Here is a 27054-nt window from a genome sequence, read left to right as displayed (position 1 = left end):
AAAGCCAGGACCTGTCGCCAGTCTATTTTCTTCACTGCTGCCAGTTTTCTTTCTGAAAACAGAGGGCACATGCAGGCATTCAGAATCTCTCTGCACCCCCTTTGTCCCAGATGAAAGTCCAGCTCTTCAGCCTAGAAGTTGGGGACTTCAACTCTGGGGCCTCTTTACAGCTTTGTTTTTCTGTTCCCCTGCATGGTCATACTAATTAACCACACAGATCTCTTGATTGTTCCCTAAACACACCAATGCACTTCCTGCCTAAAGCTGTACTAACACAACTAACACTCAAGATAAATGGTTTAGAAGATAAGCTGTCAATTTCTCAAACTCCCCTGATTGCCAGCCTACCAAGTGCCTATGCCATGTGATTCTGGTCTTCCAGAATCATATTTATAACACTCTGGCTTATTATAACACAGGTGCTGGCATGGCAAGGAGTGTAGATATAAATCAATTTAGACACATAGAAACTGCACACCCCTGGATCTTCTCACATAGCTCTTTTTGTGCCTATATTAGAGATCTTTACTTGCAGGTAACAAACAGGAAACCCACTGTAGCTAATTTAAGGGGGGAAAAACCCCCCAAAAACTGATGTGTTGAAAGACTATGTGGTAGGTCCCAGAATTGAAAGCCAAATCTTAGAAAGGGTGAGGTCTAGGTTTCAGAAAGGGTGGCTTGGTGGAAAGGTGTTGTTAGAGGTAGAGGACATCCATGGGATGTTGGGACTTCCACCTTTGGAATGGAGAAACATAATTGGCAAGTACATTGGGGAAAGCCTTTTCTTTTGAAAAATTGCAGAAAAGCATAAAGAAGAAAATAACCCTTATTCGTAGTCCCATCACCCAAAATTACTAAGATTAATATTTTGGCATAGTTGCTTCCAGCTTTCCCCCCCGGATATACTTGGGTTAAAATCATATAAAATGTTTATACATTTGCTAAAATAAATCCATTCACCCTCAGCAGATGTGGTTAATTTCTGGCTGAGCAACCTGCCATTGTGTTGAGCACTGAACAGCAGTGAGCCCTCTGTTGTTAGGAGGGCTTTCCCAGCATGCACTTCTCTGTCAGAGACTTTATCTGAGGTTGAAATAACAGCGGAGGCTGACAGGTTTGCCCCAGCTTGTCAGAACTGTGGAGGCCAGGGTGGTGGTGGTTCAAAGTATCACCGTGCAGAAAAATAATTGGAAATGGGAGAGATAACAGTTAATTCACTGTGCTGGACACTGGAAAGAGAGGGCAAGGCCTGTGTAATCATCTGGGCCCTGGGACTGGGGTCAACTTCCCATATGCTTTCCCTCCAAGCAGCTCATTTTTTCACTTATTCAGTCACCTGTTCAGATAACCCTCACTGATGCCTGCTGTGTCCTTGCCCTTTTGCTAGGATCTGGGCATTTGGCGTATGTGATGACTTTTGGTCTAGTGAAGCAGAGACATGGGCAGCCAACCAGATTGATTGTAACAGGTGAGGCATATGGGGAAAGCTGAGGAAGCAGAGTAGAAGTGTGTTCTTCTCTGACTTGAGGGAGGGATCTGGGGAAGCTCACTTGAGGATGGGACATTCAAACTGGGCTTTGGAAAAGGAGCATGCTTACCAGGAGGAGAGGAGTTCAAGCATTTGAGACAACATAGTGTGGCTCAAGGGCAAGGGCTGCAGGGGGAGATGGACCTGGGCTTGATCGCAACTCTCCGGAATCTCGGGAAAGTCCTCTCCCCATCTGAGTCTCAGGTTCTTCAGCAGGAACTATGAGGGAAGTAGTAACAGTTTTACAGTAAAGAAATCAGAAGAAGGATCCCATGAGGGGTAACTCGGCCGCATGGTGGGCACTTAATGAAATGTGAATAGTCTTCTAAGCAGAGGAAACAGCATGCACAACACAGGGGTGAAAATGGCATGTTGGGTAAACCATGAGAACCTGGGGGTAGCTAGAAGGAAGGAGGGACACGCAGAGGCTGATGAGAGAGAGATTAGATTGGGATAATGGTTCTACTGCTTCCAACCCGTGTCACAGGGAAGCTGGAGAAGACAGGTGAGAGGAGGGAGAGACAAACATGGAACCTCAACGTCTTTGTCATCACCCATCTTCCAGTGAAATGACAAAGGAGGTTTATCTTCAGGGCTGAAATCAGTCTGACTTCAGTCTCCCCGTTCATAAAACAAAAACCCAAGACTCTTCTGCGGCTGTCATTCCCAAGAACCCGTGTGAGGGACAGAGGGCTTCCATCTCCTGTTGCATCCAGGAAGTTGTAAGGTGGCAGGGGAAAACAGGCTGAAGGAGGCCTCTGTTAGGATTTTTCAGAAGTGGGTTCTCTGACTTGGAGAATGCAGAGTGGAAAGACTACCAGGCTATCCTGATTCTCCCACTTTCTACTTGGGCCTGGGACTTAGACTGGGGCCTCTCTGAGCCACAGCTTCTTCATACGGAAACCAAAGATAATATATACCTCAACTCGGAGCTGAGGAACAAATGAAACACTGTGGTTTATAAGGCCCTCTGGGACCTGGCCCCTGCCCTTCTCTTCAACTTCATCTCCTCAGCTTCATCTCCTCAGCTTCATCCTGTGTTCTTGCCCAAACTCCTTCCTGCCTCTGAGCTTCTGCACATTCTGTTCCCTCCTTCTGGAAAGCTTTTCTCCTGACTAGCTCCTGTTCATCATTCAGGTCTCATCGCAACATCACCTCCCCTGGGAGACCACCCCTATGTCAGGGTGCCCCTGCCCCTGTATTCTTCATGACCCTTGTGATAATTTGAATTTAAAATTTTAAAATAATTTTTGTGAGAGAACGAGAGAGAGACAGAGTGCAAGCAGGGGAGGGGCAGAGAGGGAGACACAGAAACTGAAGCAGGCTCCAGGCTCTGAGCTGTCAGCACAGAGCCCAGTGTGGGGCTTGAAGTCATGAACTGCAAGATCATGACCTAACCTGAAATCAGACACTTAATTGACTGAGCCACCCAGGCGCCCCTAATTTGAAGTTATTGTTTACTTGTATATTGTCTAGCTCTCCTTCTGGAATGCCAGCTTCCTGGAGGCAGGAACTTGGTCTCATTCACTGGAGTACCCAGTCACTGCCTAGAACAGTTTGTGGCTTTGGGCAGAAACACTCAGCCAGTTTTGTTGAATGACTTTATTTAGCACAAACAAGATGGGAAGCACCATACAAGGTGCTGAGGACTCTGTGGCAGTTAAACTTCCCTTATACAGTATCTAGGCTGTTACCCACTCTGTGCCCAGAGAAGGACGTTTTTCCCATCAGTATACAGGCTGAGCTCAAAGGATTCTGAGGTACTGAGGCCAAGGCCAAAGTGGTGAGAAAGCATCTGGTCCTGGAGCTCCACCTTCTTCCCCCCAAGGACTTGTGGCATGTACCCCTTGGAGGGATGTTGCCAGTTTTACCAACTATTATTAAAGTAAAGATGCATTTTACTGCCAATTCATTCACTCTTCAAAGAATGGCTACCATGGGCCAGGCATAGCTGTAGTTGCTGGCAGGCAGAGCTTTTGATACAAGGGAGGAAACCAGAATGACCTCCTACCACCCTACTGCCCCGCCACCTGCTGCCACACCTTCAAATAACAAAACTATAACCCAAAGAGGATAGGATTTTTAAAAATATTTTATGTATTTGTTCTTTAAGCTCTACGCCCAACATGGGGCTTGAACTCACAACCCTGAAATCATGAGTCGAATGCTCTACCAACTGAACCAACCAGGTGCTCCAAGACGATAGGATTTGTAATTTTTTTAATTTCTTTTTTGTTTGAGTATAATGTTACATTAGTTTCAGGTGTACAACTTAGTGATTTGACAAGTTTATACATTATGCTATGTTCACTACAAATGTAGCTACCACTTGTTCCATTACATTGCTATTACAATATCATGCACTGTATTCTGTATGCTGTGCCTGTTATTCCTGTGACTTATTCATTGCATAACTGGAAGACTGTATCTCCCTCTCCCCTTTACCCATTTTGCTGAACCCCCCCCCACCCGCCTCCTCCTATGGCAACCATCAATTTGTTCTCTGTATTTATAGGTCTGCTTTTTAATAATTTTTAATACATTTTTTAGATTATATTTATGAGCGGAATCCTATGGTATTTGTCCTTCTCAGTCTAACTTATTTCACTCAGTCTGATACCCTCTAGGTCCATCCATATTGTTTCCCACGGTGGCTGTACCAGTTTACATTCCCACCAACAGTTCCTTTTTCTCCACATTCTTGCCAACACTAGTTTCTTGTCATTTTGATTTTAGCCTTTCTAACTGGTGTAAGGTGATACTTCATTGTAGTTTTGATTCGCATTTCCTTGATGATTAGTGATGTTAAGCATCTTTTCATGTGTTTGTTGGTCATCTGTAGGTCGTCTTTGGAAAAATGTCTATTCAGGTCCTCTGCCCATTTTTTACTCAGTTTTATTGTTGTTGCTGTTGTGATGAGTTGTATAAGTTGTTTATATATTTTAGATATTAACCCCTTATCAGATATATCATTTGTAAATATCTTCTCCCATTCAGTAGGTTGTCTTTTTATTTTGTTGATGGTTTCCTTTGCTGGACAAAAGCTTTTTATTTTGATGTGGTCTCAATAGTTTATTTTTGCTTTGGTTTCCCTTGCCTCAGGAGACATCTAAAAAACTGTTGCTATGGCTGATGTCAGAAAAATTACTGCCTGTTTCCTCTTCTAGCTTTTTATGGTTTTAGGTTTCTTTTGTTTTATGTATTTAAAAAAAAAAACTTTTTTTAATGTTTGTTTTTGAGAGGGAGAGAGAGAGAGAGAGAGCATGGGGGTGGGGGGTGGGGGGGAGGGTCAGAAAAAGACGGAGACACAGAATCTGGAACAGGCTCCAGGCTCTGAGCTGTCAGCACAAAGCCCGATGTGGGTCTTGAACCCACAAGCTGTGAGATCATGACCTGAGTCAAAGTCAGACACTCAACCAACTGAGCCACCCAGGTGTCCCTGTGGTTTTAGGTTTCATATTTAGTTCTTGAATCCATTTCAAGTTTATTTTTGTACATGGTGTTAGAAAGTGGTCTAACTTCATTCTTTTGCATGTAGCTGTCCAGTTTGTCCATTTATTAAAGAGACTGTCTTTTCCCTATTGTATGTTCTTGCCTCCTTTGTCATAGATTAATTGACTATATAATTGTGGGTTTATTTCTGGGGTCTTCTGTTCCACTGAGAAAAAATATGTGTCTATTTTTGTGCCAGCACTATACTGTTTTCATTACTACAGCTTTGTACTATATCTTGAAATCTGGACTTGTGATATCTCCAGCTTTGTTCTTCCTTCTCAAGATTGCTTTGGCTATCCAGGGCCTTCTGTGGTTCCATACAAATTTTAGTAATATTTGTTGTAGTTTTTTGCTTTGTTTTGTTTTGTTTTTTTAAGTGCTGTTGGTGGGGCACCTGGGTGGCTCAGTTGGTTTAGTGTCCGACTATTGATTTCAGCTCAGGTCATGATCCCAGGGTTGAGGGATCCAGTCCCATGTTTAAGATTCTTTCTCTCTCCCTCTTCCCCTCTCCCTGCTCACTCTCTCACTCTCTTAAAATACAAAAAAAAAAAAAAAAAAAAGGAAGAAAGAAAAAGAAGAAGGGGCACCTGGGTGGCTCAGTCAGTTGGGCGTCCGACTTTGGCTCAGGTCATGATCTCACAGTTTTGTGAGTTTGAGCCCCGCGTCGGGCTCTGTTCTGACAGCTCAGAGCCTGGAGCCTGTTTTGGATTCTGTGTCTCCCTCTGTCTCTGCCTCTCTCTCTCAAAAATAAATAAACATTAAAATAAAATAAAAAAATTAAAAAAAGAATGTTAAAAAAAGAAAACTGTTGTTGGTATTTTGATAGGGATTGCATTGAATCTGTAAATTACTTTGGGTAATATGGGAATTTTAATAATATTCTTCTAATCCATTTGTTTTTGTCATCTTCAATTTCTTTGTGTTTTATAGTTTTCAGAGATAGTTCTTTCACCTCTTTGGTTAAGTTTATTCCTAGGTATTTTGTTCTTTTTGGTACAATTGTAAATAGCATTGTTTTCATAATTTCTTTCTTCTACTTCATTATTAGCGTATAGGAACGCCACCAATTTCTGGGTGTTAATTTTGTATCCTGTCACTTAATTCTTTTATTATTTTTAGTAGTTTTTGGTAGAGTCTTTAGGATTTTCTATGTGTAGTGCAAAAATGATAGGATTTTAGTCTGATTCATAATGTCATAATTTATCCATTTCCCACAGGCTTTTTTTTTTTACTTTTTATTTTGAAATAAATATAGATTTATGGGAAGTTGTAAAACTATTACAAAAAGGTCTTATTTAACCCTTAGTTTCCCTCAATGATAACCTCTTATATAAACCAGCAAACTGACATTGGTAATATCCACAGATTTCACCAGTTTTACATATACATATTTGTGTATGTGTGTGTGTGTGGGGGGGGGGCAGTTGCCAGTTTTATCATTTGTATAAATTCATGTAACCACACCATAATCAAGAAGCAATCTTTGTTGCATTACCACAAAGATCTTACCCCTTCTACTCTTTTATAAGTGAGACACACCCTTATTCCACCATCCCTAACCCCAGCAACCACTAATCTATTCTCCATCTCTCTAATGTTGTCATTTTGATAATGTTATAAAAATGGATATGTCACCTTAGTGATTGGCTTTTTTTCACTCAGTATAATTCCCTTGAGATCCATCCAAGTTGTTGCATGTATCAATAGTTTGTTTCTTTTCTTAAGTGAGCTCTACGCCCAATGTGGGGCTTGAACTCATGACCTTGAGATCAAGAGTCACAAGCTCCACCAACTGAGCCAGCCAGGCACCCTGAGTTTCTTTCTTTTATTGCTAAGTAGTATTCCATGATCTGGATGGGTCATAATTCAACCATTTGCTCATTGAAGGATATTTAAGTTGTTCCCCTATTACGAAGAAAGCAGCTGTGAACATTTGTGTACGTGCTTTTGTGTGGACATGTTTTCATTTTTCTGGGATAAATGCCCAGGAGTGCTGGGTCATTTAGTAAGTAAGTTTAGTTTTATAGGAAACTGCCAGGTGGTTGCCATGGTGAAGCTGAGCAAAGAGGCCAAGCAGGGGCTGCATAGCTCTTCAAGGGTAGCCAATTTGCCACCCACTGGAGTGTTATTCCTCTCATGATTTACCTGCAATTTAAGGGGGGTGCAAATCCTGGAATGCCTGAACCAATCATGTTGAGCTTTCTTAAGGGATAAGGAACTATATTGGTCATCTGGATTTGGAAGCAATTAATGGACAGAAATAACATGGAAGGTAAGTGCTGTGACTGAGATAAAAAGATGGGACACTATTTAGATGATCATCAGTTGAATGGCACAGGGCTCTTCACAGATGCATCTGTGGCAGAGTGGAACCTCTATTTACTTATGATAGATTGTGTCAAAATAAATGTTAAAAAAAAAAAAACTTGCCAAGCTGTATTCCAGAGTGGCTGTATGAGAGCAATGTATGAGAAATCCAATTTCCCTGCATCCTTACCAGAATTTGATATTGTCACTATTTATTATTTTTGTTGTTTTTACAGGTGTGTAATGATCTTATTGTAGTTGAATTTGCATTTCCCTAATAGCTTATGATGTTGAACAAATGAAATATCCTCTTTGTTCAATGTGTCCTTTCATGTCTTTTACCCATGTTCTAATTGGATTGTCTTGAGTTTTAAAAGTTCTTTATATATCTGACATGAGTCATTTTTCAGATGTTACTTGTAAATTAAGCATTTAATTTCTGGTAAAGTCCAATTTATCATTTTTTTTCCCCTTTCATGTATTGCATTTGGTGTCATGTCTGAGATCTCTTCACCAAGCCCTAGCTTGTAGCGAAGATTTTCACTTTTCTTCTTCTAAATTTTTCTAGCTTTATGTTTTACCTTTAAATCAATGATCCATTTTCAATTCATTTTTGTGTTGTGACTTAAGGCAAGATTCTTTTTTATTTTTTATGGATGTTCAGCTATTCCAGTAGTATTTGTTGAAAAGACTATCCTTCGTTGAATGCTCAAAAATTAGTTGGTCATACTTGTGCAGGGTCTGTTCCAGGGATCTTTATTCTGTCCCATTGATCCACTTGTTTATCCCTCTACCATATTGGTTTTTTTTTTTTTTTTTTTTTTTTTTATTTTTGGGACAGAGAGAGACAGAGCATGAACGGGGGAGGGGCAGAGAGAGAGGGAGACACAGAATCGGAAACAGGCTCCAGGCTCCGAGCCATCAGCCCAGAGCCTGATGCAGGGCTCGAACTCACGGACCGCAAGATAGTGACCTGGCTGAAGTCGGACGCTTAACCGACTGCGCCACCCAGGCGCCCCACTACCATATTGTTTTAATGTGGCTCTTCAGTAACTCTTCAAATCAGGTAGAGTGATTCTTCTCACTTTATTCTTGTTTTTTCAAGGTTGTCTTTGCTACTTATTTCTTTGCCTTTTCATATGCATGTTGAAGTAAGAATGTCTGTCTCAAAACAAACTGCCAGAATTTTGATAGGAATTGCATTAAACTCACAGGTTAATATGGGAAGAAATAGTATCCTTCCTACTGCCAAGTCTTCTAATCCAAGAACATGACATGTTTCTCTATTTATGTAGATCTTTGATTTCTTTCATCTAGTGTTTTCTAATTTTCAACATATAAATCTCATAACACGTTTTGTTAGATGTATGTTTCATATCTCTTGAGTGATTATATAGTACCATTGTGTTTCGAATTTTGATTTTCATGTGTTCATTGCTACTATGTAGAATATAATTTTTGTATATTCATCTTGTAATCTATGACTTGATGAATTCATTTCTAGTTTTTTTGTATATTCCTTGGGATTTTTAAAATTTCCATGAGATCTTGATAATTTATAGGTTGTCAAATCTCCAAACAGGGACAATTTTCTTTTCAATCTGTAGGCTTAATATTATTTCCTTTTTCTTGCCATATCTCAGTGTGCTGGCTAGGACTTTCTGTATGATGTTGAGTACAAGTAGTGAAGAGTGGATAACCTTGCCTAGTCCTGACCTCAAGGGGGAAGCACCTAGTCTTTCACACCATTACATATGGTTAGCTGTTGCGTTTTTTGTAGATGCTATTTATCCCATTGAAGTTACCCTCTACTTCCAGCTTGCTGAGTTGTTTTTTTTTTTATCATAACTGTTGAATTTTGGTGTATTTTTTTTTTTTATTTTTTTTGCATCAACTGGTAAGTTCATGTTTTTATTTTTTCTCCCACAGGTTTTTTGAAATATTGAAAAAAGTCTAGCAACTTCCCTAGACTTCAGACTAGGGCCCTGGGAACTCAGTTGCTACCACTGGTCTAGTCCAGCACTTCCCAGTGTACTCCAGCAAATGCAACTTGAACATTGCCCGTAGCCAAACAAGCTAAATGTAGGACGTACTGCTCATAGGAAGTACTTCCTGGAAGCTTATAACACATCAGCATAGCCAAGGCTCAGAGAAGCCCTGCAATATAGGCTCCTGTTACCCTTTAGTGTGGAATTTCCCAAACTTATTTAACCACAGAGCCCTTCTTAACCAACCTCCCCCCCCCGCCCCCCCCCCCCACTCCCATAGCACATTTTCTGAAACGGACATAGGGAACCACTCAACTGATTGTCCCTTATTTTGCAGATGATCCAGAAGCTGAAAGGAAAGTGACCTGACCAAGGCTACAGATAGTGGCATCACACAGATACCAGATCCTGGGTCTCCTGACCCCAGCCCACTGTTCCTGCTCCAGACCATGTTGCTTTGACATGCTAACAAGTCAGCTGATAACCCTGCAGCACCATACACCATCATGGGTAAGAGGAATGCAACTGCATTACCAACCTGGTCTCTTGGGTGGTTCTCAAGCCCCTTGTCCCCACTGAGCCTGAGGATGAGGGACTCAAGTCCATGTAGTCCGAGTAGGGCCTGTGGGTGGGAGAGTATGTAATGCAAGCCAGGCCAATCATGCTGTTGTAGCTCCCTGAGACGGTAGCGGATGGCTCAGGGATGCACTCATAATTCAAGTTGCGTCTAATGACTCCATCCCAGAAATCCCATTAGAATTTTTTGGGGAAAATGGTTTTCCCCTGGAATTATGCTAAACTAGAAGAAATGGAGCTAGAGCTGCCAAGAACTACCACACAGAAACAGCTCCTTCAAAACAAACTTGTAAAATGAGGGGAGGTCTTGGTTCCTTATACTATGCCTGAGCCCGATTCAGTCATGCTTGAGGCAGAACCTACCTCCAAAATTTAAATGACAGACCAACAAGTGCCTTAACCCATTAGATGGAATTCTGCCACTTGTCAACAGAATCCTGCCTAATTTGAGTGTGAAGCAGATGGCCCACAATGTCATCACTAACCTGGCTTGGCAGACCTTCTTGATCAGGAGGTACCCCCAAGGTGCCACAGCACAGAACAGTCTTTTCTGCCCCCCTTATCCCTATCCCCTACCCACTCTCAGACCGACATTATTACCCCCACTTCCCACCAAAAGAACACAGGTAGCCAAAGGCAGCTTGGGCAATACTTGATATACATCATACATTTATTAGTGAATATCCCTCTGAAATCAGCAACAATATTAAAAAAAATAATGATTGCACTACTTGGTCAAGCAGAACTAGCAACTTTCATTTTAAAAAAAGTACAAATCTGTTAAAAATTTCAATCAGTATACACATATATATAATACAACATACTAGTTATGTTAAATGCTACAAACCAATGTGAATCCAATGGAATGGAAAAAACCACACATTTAAGCTTTAAGAACCATTTTTTTCTCTATATATTAGCATTTTCTCAAATACATACATGGGAAAAATGAGGTAACTGTAAAATGTGCAAGGAACAGGGCCCCCCCAATTACATATATTTTTATATATATGTATATATATATATATATGTATATATATATATATATAAAACCTTTCTAACACAGAACACAGGTGCTGGGCCCAGCCAGGGCTGGGGGATGGTGCCCACTGTCATGCCTAGGCCAGAAGTTGGTAAATAAAAGAGTAAACAATGACAAGCCCCCACCACAGGAAATCATTGGTAACATGGCATCTATAGCAAGGTCGGCAAATCACAAACATCCTAAATAATTGTTTATAAATCTTTTTTTAATGATTTTTTTTTTAATGTTGTGTTCCCCCCCATAGCTGCTCGTTGGAATCATTGCTGCAGCCGACACACAATCCGAGAGCCTGTTTCCGCCTGCCCCAGGAACCTTAAGGATTCTGAAAACCTTTTGTTGGGGTGGGAAAGGGAGGGGGGGTTTGGAGAGGGTGGTTCTCTGTGTAAAACACGTGGGGTTTCAACACTGCTATAAATATAGAAACGTCACCTGGAGTTATATACAGTAAGACTTTGGGTTCTCCACGGGGGTGGGGCCAGGCTGATGGGGCCCCATGGCAGGCTGAGGGGACGCAGGGAGCCAGGGCCGCTGCGGGGAGAACGAGGGTGGTTGGAGCATCCCTGAGGCAGCAGGCGCCAGGGGCTGCCTGCTAGGATGTGCCGGCCCCACACGCGGTTCGTTCAGGGGCAGCAACCCCAGCTAGGGGTAGGACAGGAAAGGAACGGGACCAGGGAGGGAGAAGGTGGGAGCTCAGCCAGACCCTACAGGGGGCCTCCTCCAGACCTTGGAGGGCAGGGCTCAGGCTGGGAGGGGGCCCCTGGAGGTGGGATCCACGCCCTCCCTGGTCCCTGTCCTCCTGGGACTTCCTAGGAGGAGACTCGCCCAGTCAGATGGGAGATGGGCCCTGGCTGGAGGGAGAAATGCCCTGAAAAGCGTACGGTCCCGGTAGGCTCTGGGGACGTGTGCAGTACAGTGCATGGCAGTTATCAGCTGAGCACAGACCACCCCCCAACCCCACCCGTGACCGCCAGCCGCCCAGCCCAGCCCCAGCCGCACGCATGCATGCAGACCAGGCGGCACCACCAGACCATTCCCGGCCCCCTGGGCACTTGGTCCTGGTTGGTCCCTGTATCCCCCCATTAAACCAAAAGAAAATAAATTGTTTAAAAATCCACACCCCCAAATCCTACACGCGATTTTGGGCCAAATGAATAAATAAAAACTGCTCCTCACGTTCATGCAAAACAACAGAGAGGGGAGATTGGGCATGGGTCTGGCCCCCATCAATGCCAGGGAGGGGTGGCCATGAGGAACACAGGAGGTCACTCTCCCCTGCATGGCCCAGGCCCCCTCAAGATACATGCCACCTCAGCTCAGAGCCTGTCTCCCACCTGCTCAGGAGGCTGGCTCTGATGCCCTCCAGCCTGGGGGTGGGGCTGGAATGTTGTGACCAGGGTGACAGTCCTTGAGGGAGCCAGACCCACCCCTCACAGCAGCCTGCGTGGGGCTGGCTGCCTGAATCTGTCTGGGGTCAAGGCAGGAGGACCCAGGCCTGGGGCGCTCAGGAAATGGCCTCATGCCACCATCTGTCCACACACCTGTCAGTGCCACCCAGTCAGATGGCACACCATTTCAGTGCAAGAGACCAGGCAACCCAGGATGGAGCTCCCTTTGCTCACCCTGGGGCTGAGGATCTCCCCCAGCTGCACTGGGGTAGGGGATGGACTCCTGGCTCCCAGGGCTGGCAGGTAAAGGAGACGGACTTGAGGGCAAACAGGAGGGAGACTGAGTTAGAGACACTCAGGCAGCTCCGTGGTGGGCAGACTGGCAGGCATATCGGGGCAGGAGTCTTTGGAGCTTGGCAAATGCAGGGGCTTATTGCAGGGGCTTCTCTCGGGGCTGACCCTGGCACCAGCTCTGGAGATGCAGGCGGGAATGACGGGGCAGGCCTGAGCCACTCCCTCCCCGTCCTCCCCAGGTCCCCCCAACCCGAGCTTCCAGAGCTTCGGGCAGGGTTATCCTGGGCAGCTGTGGGCCTCACTCAGCCTCCCTGGGCACCTCGGAGGCGTCGGCCCGGCAAATGGGACACGTCCGGTTGGCCTGGGGGAGCAGGCACACATCAGGCTCCACTCTTGCCTGTCCCCCACCTCAGCTGGGTCTATTCTACTACTGGGACTTGACCCCTGAACAGAGCCTCAACTTCTGGGTGATGACAAGGATAAGGGGGGAAACCCTCCAAGGTCCACCCACCTCCCTCACCACATGAGGAATACCCAGGATCTGGCCTGGGCTGCGTTACCTTTAACCACTTATCAACACACTTGGTGTGGAACTCGTGGTTGCAGGGGAGGACTCGGAGCAGCTGCCGTGCCTCGAAGTCACTGAAGCAGACAACACACCTAGAAGGAGGGCACTGAGTGTTACTTCCACACTAACAGCAGAGGGAGGCTCACTACATAGCACAAAGTCCCCTGGAGGAAGGGGTCCCCCTGGAGGAGACAGGGGCACAGTACTCACAGTGTCTGCTCTGACTGATGGCTGTCTGGGTTAAAGCGGTACGACGGGAGCTGCTCGATGTCCGCTTTGGTGAGGCCTCGGGGCTTCGCATCTCCTAGCCGCTCTGCCAGATTCAGGAGGGCCTGGATGCAGACAGGAGGGTAGGGTCATTAGTGCTCAAGGCCAGAGGTCCCCCAAGCTCCTACCTCCCAGGACAGTGCTCCACGGGACCTCATAGTTCTCCATCTCCACATCATCCACGTCGAGATCCAGGCTGATGGTGGGCCCCATTGCTGTTGGTGACATTGGCAGCATCGAGCTAGGGGAGACAGGTGTGGGGGACCCAGGGTCAAGGTCAGTAGGTGTAGGGGGTGCAGAGCTGCTCCCGACTCCCTCTGTGAAACAAAGCCCAGAGCTCTGCACCATTCACACCAGGGCTCCAGTGTTTGTCCCAGGACATTATAGGAGAGCAAGGAACCCAGCTGGTGGGTGCTGAGAGTATGTGTGGTTTGGTGGGAATGCCAGATGGCTTCAGAGGTCCTGGGTACCTCCTAGGGCTGTGTTTGGGTCCAACAACTGGAGGCCCCAGGAGACCAGAGCACCAGGGCTCTGGGGCAGATGTGCTGGTACTTACAGGAAGTAGGGCAGGAAGCTGGGGTAATACGGTGGCGGGGGTGGCGGTGGGGGTGGCGGGGGCAGCGGCTGTTGCAGGCGGTATCTCTGTGTGCTCAGTCTCCGAGGCATCATGTGGGAATATGGCTGTGAGAGGGGTGCCAGGTGCAGATCAGACCAGTGGGCCTGTCTCCTGATCGCCCTAGAGTCTGGGTGGGGGGTGCTACTTACCACACCAAAGGACAGCTCCTGGTGCAGTGGATCATGGGGCAGGTAGTGCAGGGGCATAGATGGGGACAGGGCTGGGCCTGGGGCAGAGGTGGAGTAGGTAAAGCTCCCCAGGGGATGCTGGTCCCCCCGAAGGTCCACATCATTGTCAAGCCGCTGCAGGGGCTGGAAGAGGCAAGGGTGGGTCAGCCAGAGTCAGCAACAAGGGAAGCCCCGCCCCCCATACCATGCCCTATAGCATCAAACCCATTGCCCAGACTCACCATACGTGGATGCTGGGCCTGCAGCGATACAAACTGCCCAAGAGGTGCCATGTGGGCAGGCTGGGGGTGTGGGGCTGGCGGTGGGGGGTGCAGGATGTAGTGGTCACTGGAGATGAGGTGGGGGTAGGCCTGATAGGGCACAGGGAGCTGCTGCATGGTACACGCCTGGATCAGCTGCCAAGAGAGGGGGCGTGGGGGGTGTACTGTAGAATGTTCTTCTAGGCTCTGGGTTGGGGCTATGCTTGTGCTGAGAACCAGGAGCAATTCCATTCATTGAGAGGTCCCCACAGAAGCCCTATGGACCATCCCATCCCTGCTAGAGGCCACTTAGGCAGGACACTACACTCTTAAGGCCCTTAGTTAACAATTCCAAACCAAAAGGCAGGTACTGGGGTGCAGGAAGGTCCCTAAACCCCAGGTGCTAACTGTACATGAGCACACACATGCTTTTCTGAACAGTGTTGGGGCCTGGAACTGGGCAGATGCTCTGATAGCCTTGATGGCTATCATAAACTTGGCTTGCTTCTACTGCTGGCCTGTGTCTGAGGCTTTCAGGTAGTAGTGGGGAAGGAGGTGAAAGCACTCACTCACCGGGGGTGGGAGGCAGCAGAGGGGGTAGTGCTGCCCGCTGAACATCACGGAGCATGCTGGGAGCTGCTGGGCACTGCAGCCAGGGATGTGTTGGCCTGTAGGCAAGGGGAAGCCTTGGGTCGTCACTGTGGTGACTGTGTAGGACAGAGGGACGGGTCCCTGGTGCACCTGTGGGTGGACAGAAAACCCAAGAACTGTAGGGAGGAAACCTGGCCATGCTGCTGCCCCTAAATGAGAAAACCCTGCTGGACCAGCTCCCTTCCCTTCTCTAGTGGGGTCCTACCTAGGTACAGACCTGGCTGTCCCCCTGCCCCAAGCCCTAAAGGGCAGAGAGAACCCTCTGGGAAACCTGGGAGGGGCTTCCAGCTCAACCACTCATCCACTGTGTAGTCCCAAAGGCGGCCCTTTCCTTCTCTGGGCCTCGATTTACCAGCCTGTAAAACAGGGCTAATAATGCCTCACTGAACATGCAATGAGTTAAGGAAAGTGCAATCAGGGCTCCACTATCTCTGGTCCTCAGACAGGTTTGCTAGAGACTGGTGGGGAGGGGCCCGCAGGGTGGGGAAACAGGTGAAGGGTGTTCTGCCTACCTGCTCGTGGAGATCAACCATGAACGGGCTCTGTTGAGAGGCTGGGTGCAGCATTCGGGGGCTCCTGCCGGCAGGAGCCGAGGCTCGGTGCTCCTCTACAGGGAGGTGTGGTCGGGACGGTGGCTGCTGGGAGGGTAAGTGCTCATCCTGGGCAGGCAGGCTGGCCAGGGGGCCCTCGCGGCTGGGGCTGCACCACAGAGAGGAGGCCCCAGTAGGACTGAGGGGAGCCACTCATTCAGAGAGCATGGAGAGAAGCCAAGGTCACTACCCACTGGGGAAGGAAGAAAGCTCAGGGCCCTATGCCCCACCCTCCCAGCCCCTATTCCCCAACCCAAGCTGACAGCCCCAGCACCAGGGGCTCTAGGCTCTGCAGGACTAGGAGGTTCCTTCCTACCTTCCCCGGAGCTGGCCCGGGGTACTGCTGGGTCCTACAGAGAATTGCCGCTGACCCACAGGGGCAGAGGGTGGCCACCTAGTCACTGCCAGAGCCCATGGTCGCATCAGGGGTGGCACAGGGGTAGAGGGGCTGGGCCAGGGCTCACAACCCTAGGAGGCAAACAGATAAACAAACTGAGGCACAAAGAAGTCCAGTCACTTGCCCCATTAGGGACTGCAGAGACAGAATCAAATCTCAGGAGTCCAATTCCAGGGGCCACAGATGCCCATCACACCCTGTGCTCCACGTGTAGTGTGTACTCTGTCTGGGTCTGGCCTTCTTGGCACTGGGGTTTAGGGATGACAGATCAGGGACAGGGAGCCCAGGCCTCAGTTTCCTGCTCTATGAAATGGGGTCAAGTTCCCATTCAGAGTTGTGGTGAGTTCGGAGGGCTGGCCAGCATGGTTCCCTCACAGTAGGGTTCCCAGGGCACCTTGTCCTGGTGTGGAGGCCTACAACTTCAATCTCCAGGAAGCTGGGGTTCCTGGAAGGGCACTCCAGCTTCCTCCCTTCTACTGGGGTGGCTCGGGGTCAATTCCAATCAGGCTTTCTCTTTCCAGTATTGCCAGGTAAGAGGTTCTGACCTGGCTCCTGCCCTCAGGGGTTCCAAATTCAAGTTAGTTTTCTACCTTTCCATAACCAGCTCCCGCAGTGTCTACCCACATGTGATTTTATTTACTCTTTAAGGAAGGCACTGTCAGCTCCATTTCAAGAAAGAGAAGACTGAGGCTCACAGAGAGGAAGAGACTTGTCCAAGTGTTCAAAGCCGGGAGGTGAGCTGGCCACAAGCCTCTCACCGCACCCTGCTGCCAGCAGGGAGGGGTCCAGCCCAAGGGCTTCACAGGAGGTGATGAAGGAAGTGGCCACTGGTGGATGGGTGGGTCTGGCATACAGCAAGCCCCTGCTCTGGGGGCATAACACAGCCCTCGAATGGAGGTGGGGCTTGCTGAGAAAAAAGGGGAACTGAGAACCTAAAGGAGGAAGTTGGGAGGGAAAGGGGTGGGGCAGGTCTCCTCTCTGGTAGGAGTTGGGGGTCCAAGTGGGATAAGCTGCAGGGCCACAATTTATTTACTCCAGACACTGGGATGAGGCCCTGGCAGAGAGAATGCTGGAACCTATCAGGCCCTGCAAAGCCGAAGGTTGCATCAAATAGGACCAGCCCTTTGCTGTTCCTGCCACAGGAAGGCCCCCTCTAGCCACCCCTTCTCCATCTAACAAAACTCCTATGCATCTCTGATACCCAGGGTTGTGGTGAGTTCTCTGATACCCAGCTTTCAGTGTTGCCTCCCTGCTGACACAGCTTGGGAGCCAGTGTACCAACACAACACCCTCAACATTTTGTTTTTTCCTGCCAACAGTGGCAAGAACATTTCCTCTGTGCTAAGCTTTACAAGCCTGGGCCCTAAATCGCAAAAAACCAGCCTGCAGAGGAAGCTCTTCACTTGCTAGGGCAGCGCCTGGCCAAGGCCACAGCCAGGAAGTGTTAAGAGCTGTAATTCACACTTCTCCCATCTAACTTGAGTTCTGGCACTTGGCAGAAAGGCAGGCAGGGCCCAGTGACCAGCTTGTGTTCAGTACTGATCTGGGAAATGTACACTAGAAAGCCAATCACACAGGTCCAAGGCCACAGTCTACCAACAATGAAGTTGGTGCCCATGATTAAAAATTGGGAGATTACAGGGGTGCCTGGGTGGCTCAGTCGGTTAAGTGTCCAACTTTGGCTGAAGTCATGATCTCAGTTAGTGAGTTCGAGCCCCATGTTGGGCTTTGTGCTGACAGATCAGAGCCTGGAGCCTGCTTTGGATTCTGTGTCTCCCTCTTTCTCTGCCCCTCCCCACCCCTCAAAAATAAACATTAAAATTTTTTTTTCAATTGGGAGATTATATAAAAATCTGGCCTTCCCTGAAAGGAAAAAAAAAAAAAAAAAAGGAGACAATCTGGTTCCATTAGGCCCTCATTTCTGCTTGGCGCCCTCACTCAGAGCATGCATGAGCCTTCCCCCCAGGCCACCCCAGGCCCATTCCCTACCTGCCCACCATAGGTAACTAGGTTTGTAACCCCTGGTGTGGGCCAAGGGCACATCCTTACACACACAGCCTTCCTGATTCTTGCTGACAATCCAGCCTAGCAAACAAAGGCCAAGAGAGACTCAGAGTAAACCCCCCAAATATCTGAAACAATAAACTCCTAGGCTACTCCAGACCTTCTGGATCAGAATCTTTGGAGGCTGGGGAACAAGGACACCTAGATTTTCTATCAAATTCACAAGCAGTTTCTACAACACAGCCAGGTTTGGGAACCTGTGCTCTAATGGACCTCAGAGATCCTGGGAGCCCACAGTCCTATTGATGAGGAATATTAACAATAATAACTATGACACCTCGCATGTGTCATCTTGAGTCCTCATAGCAACCCTCATAAGGACACTGAGGCTCAGAGAGGTGAGGTCCAAGGCCTGTCAGCCAGAGTTGTGAGTGCACTGGGACGTGATCCAGGCAGTGGCTTCAATGGTTCCTCTTGTGCCAGGCTGGCTGCCCTGCTGAGCTCTGGGGGGTGTGGATGCCACAGAGGCCCAGGTACATGGGAATCTTCTCTGTGGCCAGCCCCTTCAAAAACACCCATTCCTCAGGAAAGGTAAGTGGCAAGGAGCTGAGAAACCAGATCAGCAGACAGAAGGGCCTCCACCTGTAGATGATGGTGCCAAAGGTGAAAGCATCAACCCTTGCATTCTTACACATGATACCCCAACTTCTGGCCAGAGTCTTGGACACATCGCTTCCCCTCTCTGAGCCTCAGCTCTTCGCCTATAAAATAGGAACAGCCCAATAACCACTTCCCAATGGACTGGCAAGGACTGCTCAAGGGCAGAGGTGATTTGCAAAGCTCAGGTGTGAATGATCACTATCAGAAATTAAGATAGGCTGACCTCCTAGCTGACTCTGGCTCACAAGCAAAAATGAGATGCCACTTCAAGCGCTCTAAGTGCTAGCTGGGAAATGTGCCTCCCTAGGGGAAAACTCCAGCTGCAAGTGAGGGGCACCTGGTTCTTGGAAGTCCTACCAAGAACACAAGTTGTACAGAGGGGACACACCCACTTCACAGTTGAGGAAACTGAGACATGGAGAAAGGAAGTAACTTACTCTAGCTCGCAAAGCCAGAGAAACAGAACTAGTCTTGCCTGGCTAGCCCTCTAGGCCCCCAACTCCTGACTCTCTCATTAGCATCAGTATCCCCAATAACCACCTTATTCCAAGTCTCTTTTTCCAGTCCCTAAAGGGGATCTCAAGAGTTTTGTTTCAGGCACCCATGACTAACACTATTGTGGTGACGCAAGTGAGGCCCAGAGATGGAGCTATCAACTTGCTCAAGGTCAAACAGCAAGGGTGGCCAGGTAACCACCCTCATCAATTCCTCTGCCTTTCCACAGTCCTGTGCTGTGCTCTCTTAAGGTCTGGGCAAATGGGTCTTGAGGGTCCCATCCCTAAATCCAATCTTGCCTGGAAACAGGAACCACACTTTGCATCCACCCCTCTCCCCCAGGAGGTAGCCAAATCCCTACTTCCAGGGCCCCAAACAGCCATCCCAATCCTAGTCTAGGGAGCCCCAGCCAAGTCATTTGACCCTGGGTGATGTTTGCAGGAACAAGGGCTGTTTTGCTGTTAAGCAAAGCCAGCCTCTGAGAGCATGAGTAGACTCAGGCAGGATAAGAAGCCGCCTCCACCCCAAGGGGCAGGCTAGGCCACCACTGCCTGGTGGGCAAGCAGAGCTCCCCAACATGTGCTGCCTGGAGGTAGCTGAGGGCAGGACCATCAGGCTCCTGGCTAGGAGTCCTTGGCCAGCCCAGGTTCCCTAGATGACCTTGATCAAGGAAATCTCTCTGCTTCCATGAGCCTCAGTTGTCACAGCTGTGAAATGGGGGTGGAAATCTCCCCTTCTTAGAATGCCCAAATAAAGCCAGAAGAAACAAGACGCAAGAAACCAGGTGGTCACATTAGCGGGCAGGGGAAACCAGTGTTCTGAGGGGCCGGCCCCTCCTCAACGCGAACTCGATGCGGGTTGCGGGGCTCTGGGGAGCTTACTCAGCCTCCCTTACCCGGGGATAGTGGGGCCCGAGATGTAGACACCCGCCCGAAGAGGGGTCTCCCACGTCCTCCTCTCACTCCTTTGTGCCGTGCTCGGAAGGGCATGGCGGGGGCGGGAGGCCAGACTGCGGCGTTGGGGCCAGCGCGCTGTGACTTTAAGAGCCGAGGATCCCGGACCATGTGCTCGGCGTGAGACAAAAGCAACAACAAAGGAAGTGGCGGTGGCAGGGGGAGGGGGCGGCTCCTTCCTCTCCAACCGCAACACTCAGTCTCCGGAGAAGGGAGACTCGACCTGGCCTTGGGAGGTTGCGGGAGGGGGAGGTGGTGGTGGTAATCCTCCTTGATTCTAGAGGTCTCGCCGTCCCCCTCCGGACCGCCCGTGATTAACCCCTGCAGAGCCAGCTACACCACAGCCCCCAGCCCCAGGGGAGAGAGGAAGGAGTTCCAGGGATGCGGAAATAGGGAGTTGGGGCTCTGGCCCCTACTCACCTTCGGCCGCCAGGCCACACGTTGGCTCCTTTGTTCCCGATCTAGGACGGCCAAGCTGGGCAGGGGGGAGGGGGGCTGCCTGGACCCTTTAAGAGCCCCCGCCCTGCGGAACAATGTGCTCCCCTCCCCACCCCCCGGTCCGGGGGCAGTACAGCTCCTTCCGGGGCCCTTTCTTTGTTGTCGGTCCGCCGGCGTCTGCCTCGCGAGGCCCACGCGCGGTCTGCCTCCCTCAGCCCAGGCCCTCCGGGAGCGGGAGGCGGCGCAGGACGCAGCCGGGTTTGCGCAGCTGCGGGCCGCTGGCCCTTTAAGAACTGTCCGCGGCGGCAGCGGAATGTAACAAACCCCACATTTGATTCACAACATTCGAAGCGGCGGGGTCGCGCGCCGGGCGGGAGGGGGGCTCGCGGGGGCGCGCCGTGAGGTTCCGGCAAACAGTAGCCGGCTGCTGCCCGCGGCAGCCCCGCCAAGAGCTCCGCCCCGCAGGTGCCATGAGAGCCAATCACTTGCGGCGACTCGGCACGTGATTAATAGGACGCCATCTTGAGGGCAGATTTTCTTTAAAACCTCCTTCTTGCCCCCACCTTCGCACTTAAAGTGACCGCAGTCACCACAGGCAAGGGGCGGGGCCACATGGCCTGAGCTAAAGATGGGAGACCCCGGGTTGGGCAAGGCCAACCGGCTGCAGCTCGAACTTGATATGCAAACTCGCGAACCATTCGCGCCTCTGAGGCTCAGTTTCCCTGCCGGAGAAATGAGTCCCGCTAGGAGAGCCGCAGCCCGGACTTACTGTGTCATGGTCTTCTCTTCCGGGACAGGGCGCCGCCTGAGACACTGAAGTGCAATGGGACTGACCTTCGACGGGGCAGGAGCGGCCTCTTAAGCCAGCCCGAGTAGGTTAGGAAGGCTCTAACAGCCTTGGGTCGGCAACCTCCCCGGAGATGACGTCAGCCCCAAGAGCTACCGCGCCGCGATGACATCATGGCCTGGCCGCCCTACATCTCCTTGTTTATACTACGCGGCAGCTTTAAAAAGCTGGGAGGGCCTGGATTGCCCAATGGACCAATAGCGGGCAACCCAGGCAAACGAACTAACGCCTGTGAGGCAGGGCGATTGGTCCTGCTTGCGCTGACGCCACAGAGACATTTAACCGCCCCACCCCCAGCGTGGCCCGGGAAAGGGGCGGGGAACAGTTTGAAGCTTGAGTCGCAGTTGTCGGGAGCTCTGGGTGCTTTCAGCGCGTGGCTATGAGAGCTTAGTCTCCCCAGCGGAGGGCTTTAACAGTATTGGGGAACTAAGCCCAGTGGAGTCTTCAGTTTTCCACTGTACTTCTCCCAGCAGCGATGAGACGGAGGGATGACTACGACATTTTACAGATGGGTAAAGAGAATCAAGGGGGGGGGGGGCGTCACTCACCCCAGGTCACACAGCTAGGAAGTGTGGCTGAACAGATATTTGAATTAAAACCAAAACCGAGCTTCGTTCTCCTTTGCCTAATAATACTGGGGCAGACATTATACAAAGTAGGGTATTACCTCCACATCGATTATTTAAGAATAAAAATCAGTAATACTCTATCCCAGAGCTGGGCACAGGCCGAAAAGAATGATGTGTGCAATAAACAATAACTGGACTCTTCTGCATGGGGCTGCACTGACATAGGGCCACCTGCAAGACAGCCCTAAACAAGATGCCAGTGCAAAACGTTAATATTTGTTAAACCTTTGTGTTGGCCTACTGGAGGTGTGGTGGTGTCATTTTCTATGCTTCTTTGGTGTACTTCATAATCCCAAATTTAAAAATAAAAATTGAAAGCAATTTCCTGAACAGAATGTAACAGTATGTATCAATTTTTCTGAAATTGGATATATATGATATCTCCATAGAATATTTTTGGAAGGATATACAGGAACTAACAACTGTCCTCAGAGAAAACTGGAAGAGAGTATGGGGTCAGGAGGACAGACTTTTTATTGTATATGCTTGTGTACATTTGCTCTTTTTAAAAAACCCTGTACAATTTGGGGAGGAAGATGGGTGAAATAGGGTATGGGGGTTAAAGAGTACACTCTTCATGATGAAAAAATAACAATAAAGAAAGAGAAAAAAACATGTACAGTATAGCCTATAGAAAATCGTGAAGAAAATTACTGTAAAGGTATGTTTTAAATCTTGTAAAGCATTAAAACAGGGGCGCCTGGGTGGCTCAGTTGGTTAAGCGTCTGACTTCAGCTCAGGTCACGATCTCACAGTCCGAGTTCGAGCCCAACGTCAGGCTCTGTGCTGACAGCTCAGAGCCTGGAACCTGCTTCAAATTCTGTCTTCCTCTCTGTCTGCCCCTCCCCTGTTCACATTCTCTCTCTCTGTCACTCTCTCTCAAAAGTAAACATTAACAACTTAAAAAACATACTTTAAAAAAAGGCATTAAAACATCAGTTCCCTTAAAGTCAGAAAATCTCCCTTCAGGAAAGGTATCCAATGGAAACAATCCAGAAGGAGGTTTGGGGAACAGAGATGCTTATCCAAGTGTTGTTTAGACCAGCAACAATCTGTTACAGCACTGTGGATGTGCAGCCAGCAATGCAACGAAGATGGTACCCAGGGGTGGTTTGCAGATGTCTAAGCACAGGAGATCAAGTTCGTGATGCAGTACTACAGATGTTACCTGCCAAACTCTATCCATCAGTTAAAACTAGGCGTGCTTGAGAATGAATGGGAAAGTACACGATGATACCTTTCTCTAACCCACTTCCTTATCATCAACTCTCCCTTCTCCTATATCCCTCCCAACCTTCTATTTTTCCCACTATGTAAAAGCAACTAGAAAATCTTTCCCTCATTGGAAGATGCTACATTGTTAAAACCACCCTCCTGCTTGCCTCTGTAGGGACAGAACCTGCAATGGCTCCCTGCTGCCTGCCTTTCGGGCTATAATTAACAAACTTCCCCCACCCTTTCAGGCTCACCTCTCCCCAGTCCTTCTCCCACAACCATGATGGTGCACCCGCTGACCTTCCCTGCCTGAGATACCCCCCCTCTTCCTTTCTATCAGTCTATTCTTCTTCTCTGTCCTTGGGGCTCTGTTCTCATCTCACCTCTTACAGGAAGCTCTGGGGTCTCCATTTTGTACTGAACTCCCTCATCTCTGAACTCAGGCCCAGACCTACCCTAATTCACTTCATACCATTTAATTCACACACAGCCCTGTCAGTCATTTTGCTGCATGTCTCCATAATCCCCTCTGGTCTAAGGGGATCCAGAATTTTTAAATGCACTACCATCCAGTCTTCATTGGAAGGCCTTATTTTATGGGTGAGGATCCGAGGCCTAAGGAGTGAAATGATTTGCCCAAGGCCACACTGAGAACAGTGAGGCCACTCCACCCTGAGAAAGCATTCACCCACAATCAAGTCATGTACTTTAAAGCTACTAAACCTCTGACTATACAATTCTACTTAAAACATCATCACCCCTTACCTCTGGCAAAATCCTGCTCAACCTTTGAAGTTCAGCTCAAAGACTGCCTCCTCGGAACCCCCCTGACCTGTCTTCCGGCACTCAGCTGCTTTGGCTTCCTTATTACACAGCAAGACTGCTACCAGATTGCATCATGACAGCATTAGCTATCTCCATGGGGCTGCTCCCCCACCCCAGCAGGGGCTGGCTCACACTGGGTGGTGGATGCCCAAGGAAGGGGCTCTGGGCTTGACTCTTACTTCTGATACTACAGGCCCAGGAAAACCCTGCCCTGTCTTCTCTCATGATGACCCTCTTACTCCCCTGAGAGGCCCTCAGCAAATCCTCACAGCCCCTCAGGGATCCCCCACGGCCAGAGGCCAGTAACACATCTCCTCCTGATCTGAAATACCTTCCCGGGCACATGCAGAATCACTCTGGAGGAAGTGGGAAGGAGGCTCAATTTTACCAGATTTTCCAGAGAAGCCACGAGTCTGTTTTCCTGTGAAATCTCCCCTCAGGTTAACCCCCAGGTCCTCTGCTCTGGAATCCCAATGTGGCGATGTGGCCTGCACACCTGTGTGCCTCATTCTCATCACTCCACCCAACTCCACCCCTGCCCGCTTGAAGACAGGTTGTGTTTTCATCTCACAGCTGAGGACAGTGGCTCAGGAAGTGCCTCTCCTTGCCTCAGATCTGGGGAAGTGTGGCCCAGTGGGCTCCAGAAGCCACAGGTGGGAGCGGCTCACTCTTGACCCAAGCATCTGCAGTGAGGTTCTGTGGAGAAATTCGAGTTCTAGGGTCTCCTGCACAGTCTAAGCAAGTCCCATCCTAGTCATCTTTTCACTGGTCCTCCCAATGACCTAAGAGCTAGGTGCCAGCGTTTTGCAGATGAGGAAATGGGTGAGGGGATATGCCTCAGCCATCAAGGGGCAAACCTGCGATCACATTCTAATCTCACACCAGAACCAATACAAATGCCAAAGCAGAGTCCGCAAAGGTTGCTTCAATGGTCAAAAGCACAGATGTCCAAAGGCAAGAGTAGACCATGGAGGCTCAAAGGTGGATGAGCAGCAGAGGATTCAAATCCTAGTGCCTCCTAGTGCCTAGTGTAACACTGGATGTTACTTTCCAGCTTCCACCCCCAAGCCTCCTCTTGAGATGCGAGGGATTCCACTTTGGCAGGAAGAAGTGGGGAGGGGACCCCCTCCCCCCCGCCAGCCAAGAGCTTGGACAGCTGGCTGCTTCCATTCCTCCCTCAGGGTCAGAAAGCACCCCACTCCTTTCTTCTAGGACCCCTCAAGTCCTCCTCCAGACACAGGGCCCAACAGCCTTCCCAGGTGGAGTTTGCAGAACACAGAGATTGAGGGATCACCCAGGGACACACAGCACAGCCTGGTAGAGCCAGCTCAGGATGCAGACCTCCTAGCTACCACAGAGCATCAGAGATCTGAGCCCAGAGCCTCACAACTCAGGGTGGGGACTGATGGGCTCCCTGCCAAGTCCTCTCTGCTCAGGTCATGCCCGAACACATCGCCCTCGCATCTGAGCTCCAAGCTTTGGCTCCCCTAAAAAGAAGTGTTTGTGGACATGGGGGGAGGATGGGGTGTCTGTAAAGGTATTCCTGGATCTGGGGCTCTGGCTTTGACTCGGATCAGTTATTTGGCTTCTCTCCACCTCAGTCTTACCTGTAAAATCAGAACAATGACCCTAGTGACAGATGACATTTACTGAGCACTTAGTGTGCACCACTGTTATTCATCTACTATAGGCTACTGAGGAGGACAGGCATACACTGATGGTTAAATACCTGTGAAGCCAGCCTCTCTGGGCTTGGAACATGGCTCTGCCTCTTATTAGGTCCTCGAGCTTGAGGAAGTCACCACCTCTTTGAGGCTCCGTTTGGCCAGGTGTAAAACGGAGGTGAGAGCACCTCCGTGAATCAATAGTGGCTCTATGTGTGCATCTTCGCGGTACCCGCCCAACTTTCTGAGTCTGAGTCTGCACTTGAATGTGTGAGCTTTGTGGGTATGGTGTTGGAAAGGGCTCACCTTTCTGACTCCTTTCCCTCTGCACTTCTGGTCACTGTGACTTCCAGGGTCGGCAGAGGTGGGAGCAGGTAGTATCACATCGTCCAGAGATGAAAACCGGAGGCTGCAGGAGTGCGGGCGCCTGGCAAACCCAGGGAGAGGAGTCCAACCGAATTCCCCATTTTCCCTCCATCTTATATTTCTCCCCTACTGAGAGGGCCAGCTTCCTACCCCCATCCTGCCCACACTGCCGCCCCGAAGCCCCCACCCCACCAGCTCGATTCGAGCTTAGTGATCCTCAGGCAGCGGAAGCTGTGTGACCCTGGGCAAGACACAGACCCTCTCTGGACCCCTCGGCGTTCTGACATCCTGAAAGCTGTAACAACGGCGCTGGGTTTGCAGTGGTCGGTTCCCCGGACACGCAGCCGCTCTATGGCTGGGCTAGGGAAGCTCTGGCTCCCCAGCGGCTGGCCCAAGGAGCGCTGGTAAAATGTTTGGGACCGACGTTACAAAACCAAAGGACTGCTGCACCTCCTCAGCTCTCGTCCCCTACTGCCAGTGCCCCCGCTGAAGCCGGAACCCGCCGGTGATGGTGGTGGGATGGGTCGAGCGGCGATCGGGTCACGTGCGGGGCGCAGGGCACGCTGGGACTTGTAGTTCCCAGGGGGTCCCCAAACTAGGACACTTGGACCTAGCGGGCGGACTGATGAGCGAAGCAGCTCTGGCTCCGGGTCCCGGGGTAGCGAGCTCCGGCCCTGCAGGTGCAGGCAGAGGCCACGCTGGAAGTCCCTGCGCTACTCTGTCAGCCCGCGGCCGCCCCCTATCACTCCGTCCTCGCTGGCCTCGCGCCTGGGGCGCTTGGCGCAGGGTCCGGGCCAGGCGTTACCTGGGCCGCGGCTGGGCTC

At 49.6% G+C, this 27054-nt stretch overlaps 1 protein-coding gene and 1 pseudogene across 19 annotated transcripts; one reads left to right on the top strand and one right to left on the bottom strand.

The window, feature by feature from the left end:
- Positions 1 to 36: 36 nt before the first annotated feature.
- RNF44 (ring finger protein 44) lies at positions 37 to 27054 on the bottom strand. 19 transcript variants are annotated; one of them, XM_045035071.1, is made up of 12 exons: positions 27036 to 27054; positions 26171 to 26291; positions 16054 to 16205; positions 15660 to 15876; positions 15070 to 15237; positions 14479 to 14652; positions 14219 to 14380; positions 14010 to 14134; positions 13607 to 13694; positions 13397 to 13518; positions 13179 to 13278; positions 1580 to 1747 (listed from the first exon to the last, which is right to left on the bottom strand). In XM_045035071.1, the coding sequence occupies exons 3-12, from the start codon at positions 16158 to 16160 to the stop codon at positions 1595 to 1597; spliced, it is 1416 nt and encodes a 471-aa protein (XP_044891006.1). In that variant the 5' UTR covers positions 16161 to 16205; positions 26171 to 26291; positions 27036 to 27054; the 3' UTR covers positions 1580 to 1594. The 19 variants fall into 19 exon arrangements, with proteins under 19 accessions (XP_044890996.1, XP_044891006.1, XP_044891003.1 ...); XM_045035061.1 differs by lacking the exons at positions 26171 to 26291; positions 27036 to 27054 and adding an exon at positions 37 to 52 and having other exon boundaries at positions 1599 to 1747; XM_045035068.1 differs by lacking the exons at positions 26171 to 26291; positions 27036 to 27054 and adding an exon at positions 21454 to 22876.
- Positions 5966 to 11413, top strand: LOC109502814 (annotated as a pseudogene).

This window comes from Felis catus, chromosome A1 (genome assembly GCF_018350175.1).
Source record: "Felis catus isolate Fca126 chromosome A1, F.catus_Fca126_mat1.0, whole genome shotgun sequence".
NCBI classification, from domain to species: domain Eukaryota; kingdom Metazoa; phylum Chordata; class Mammalia; order Carnivora; family Felidae; genus Felis; species Felis catus.
This window is presented reverse-complemented; position numbering and strand designations above follow the sequence as displayed.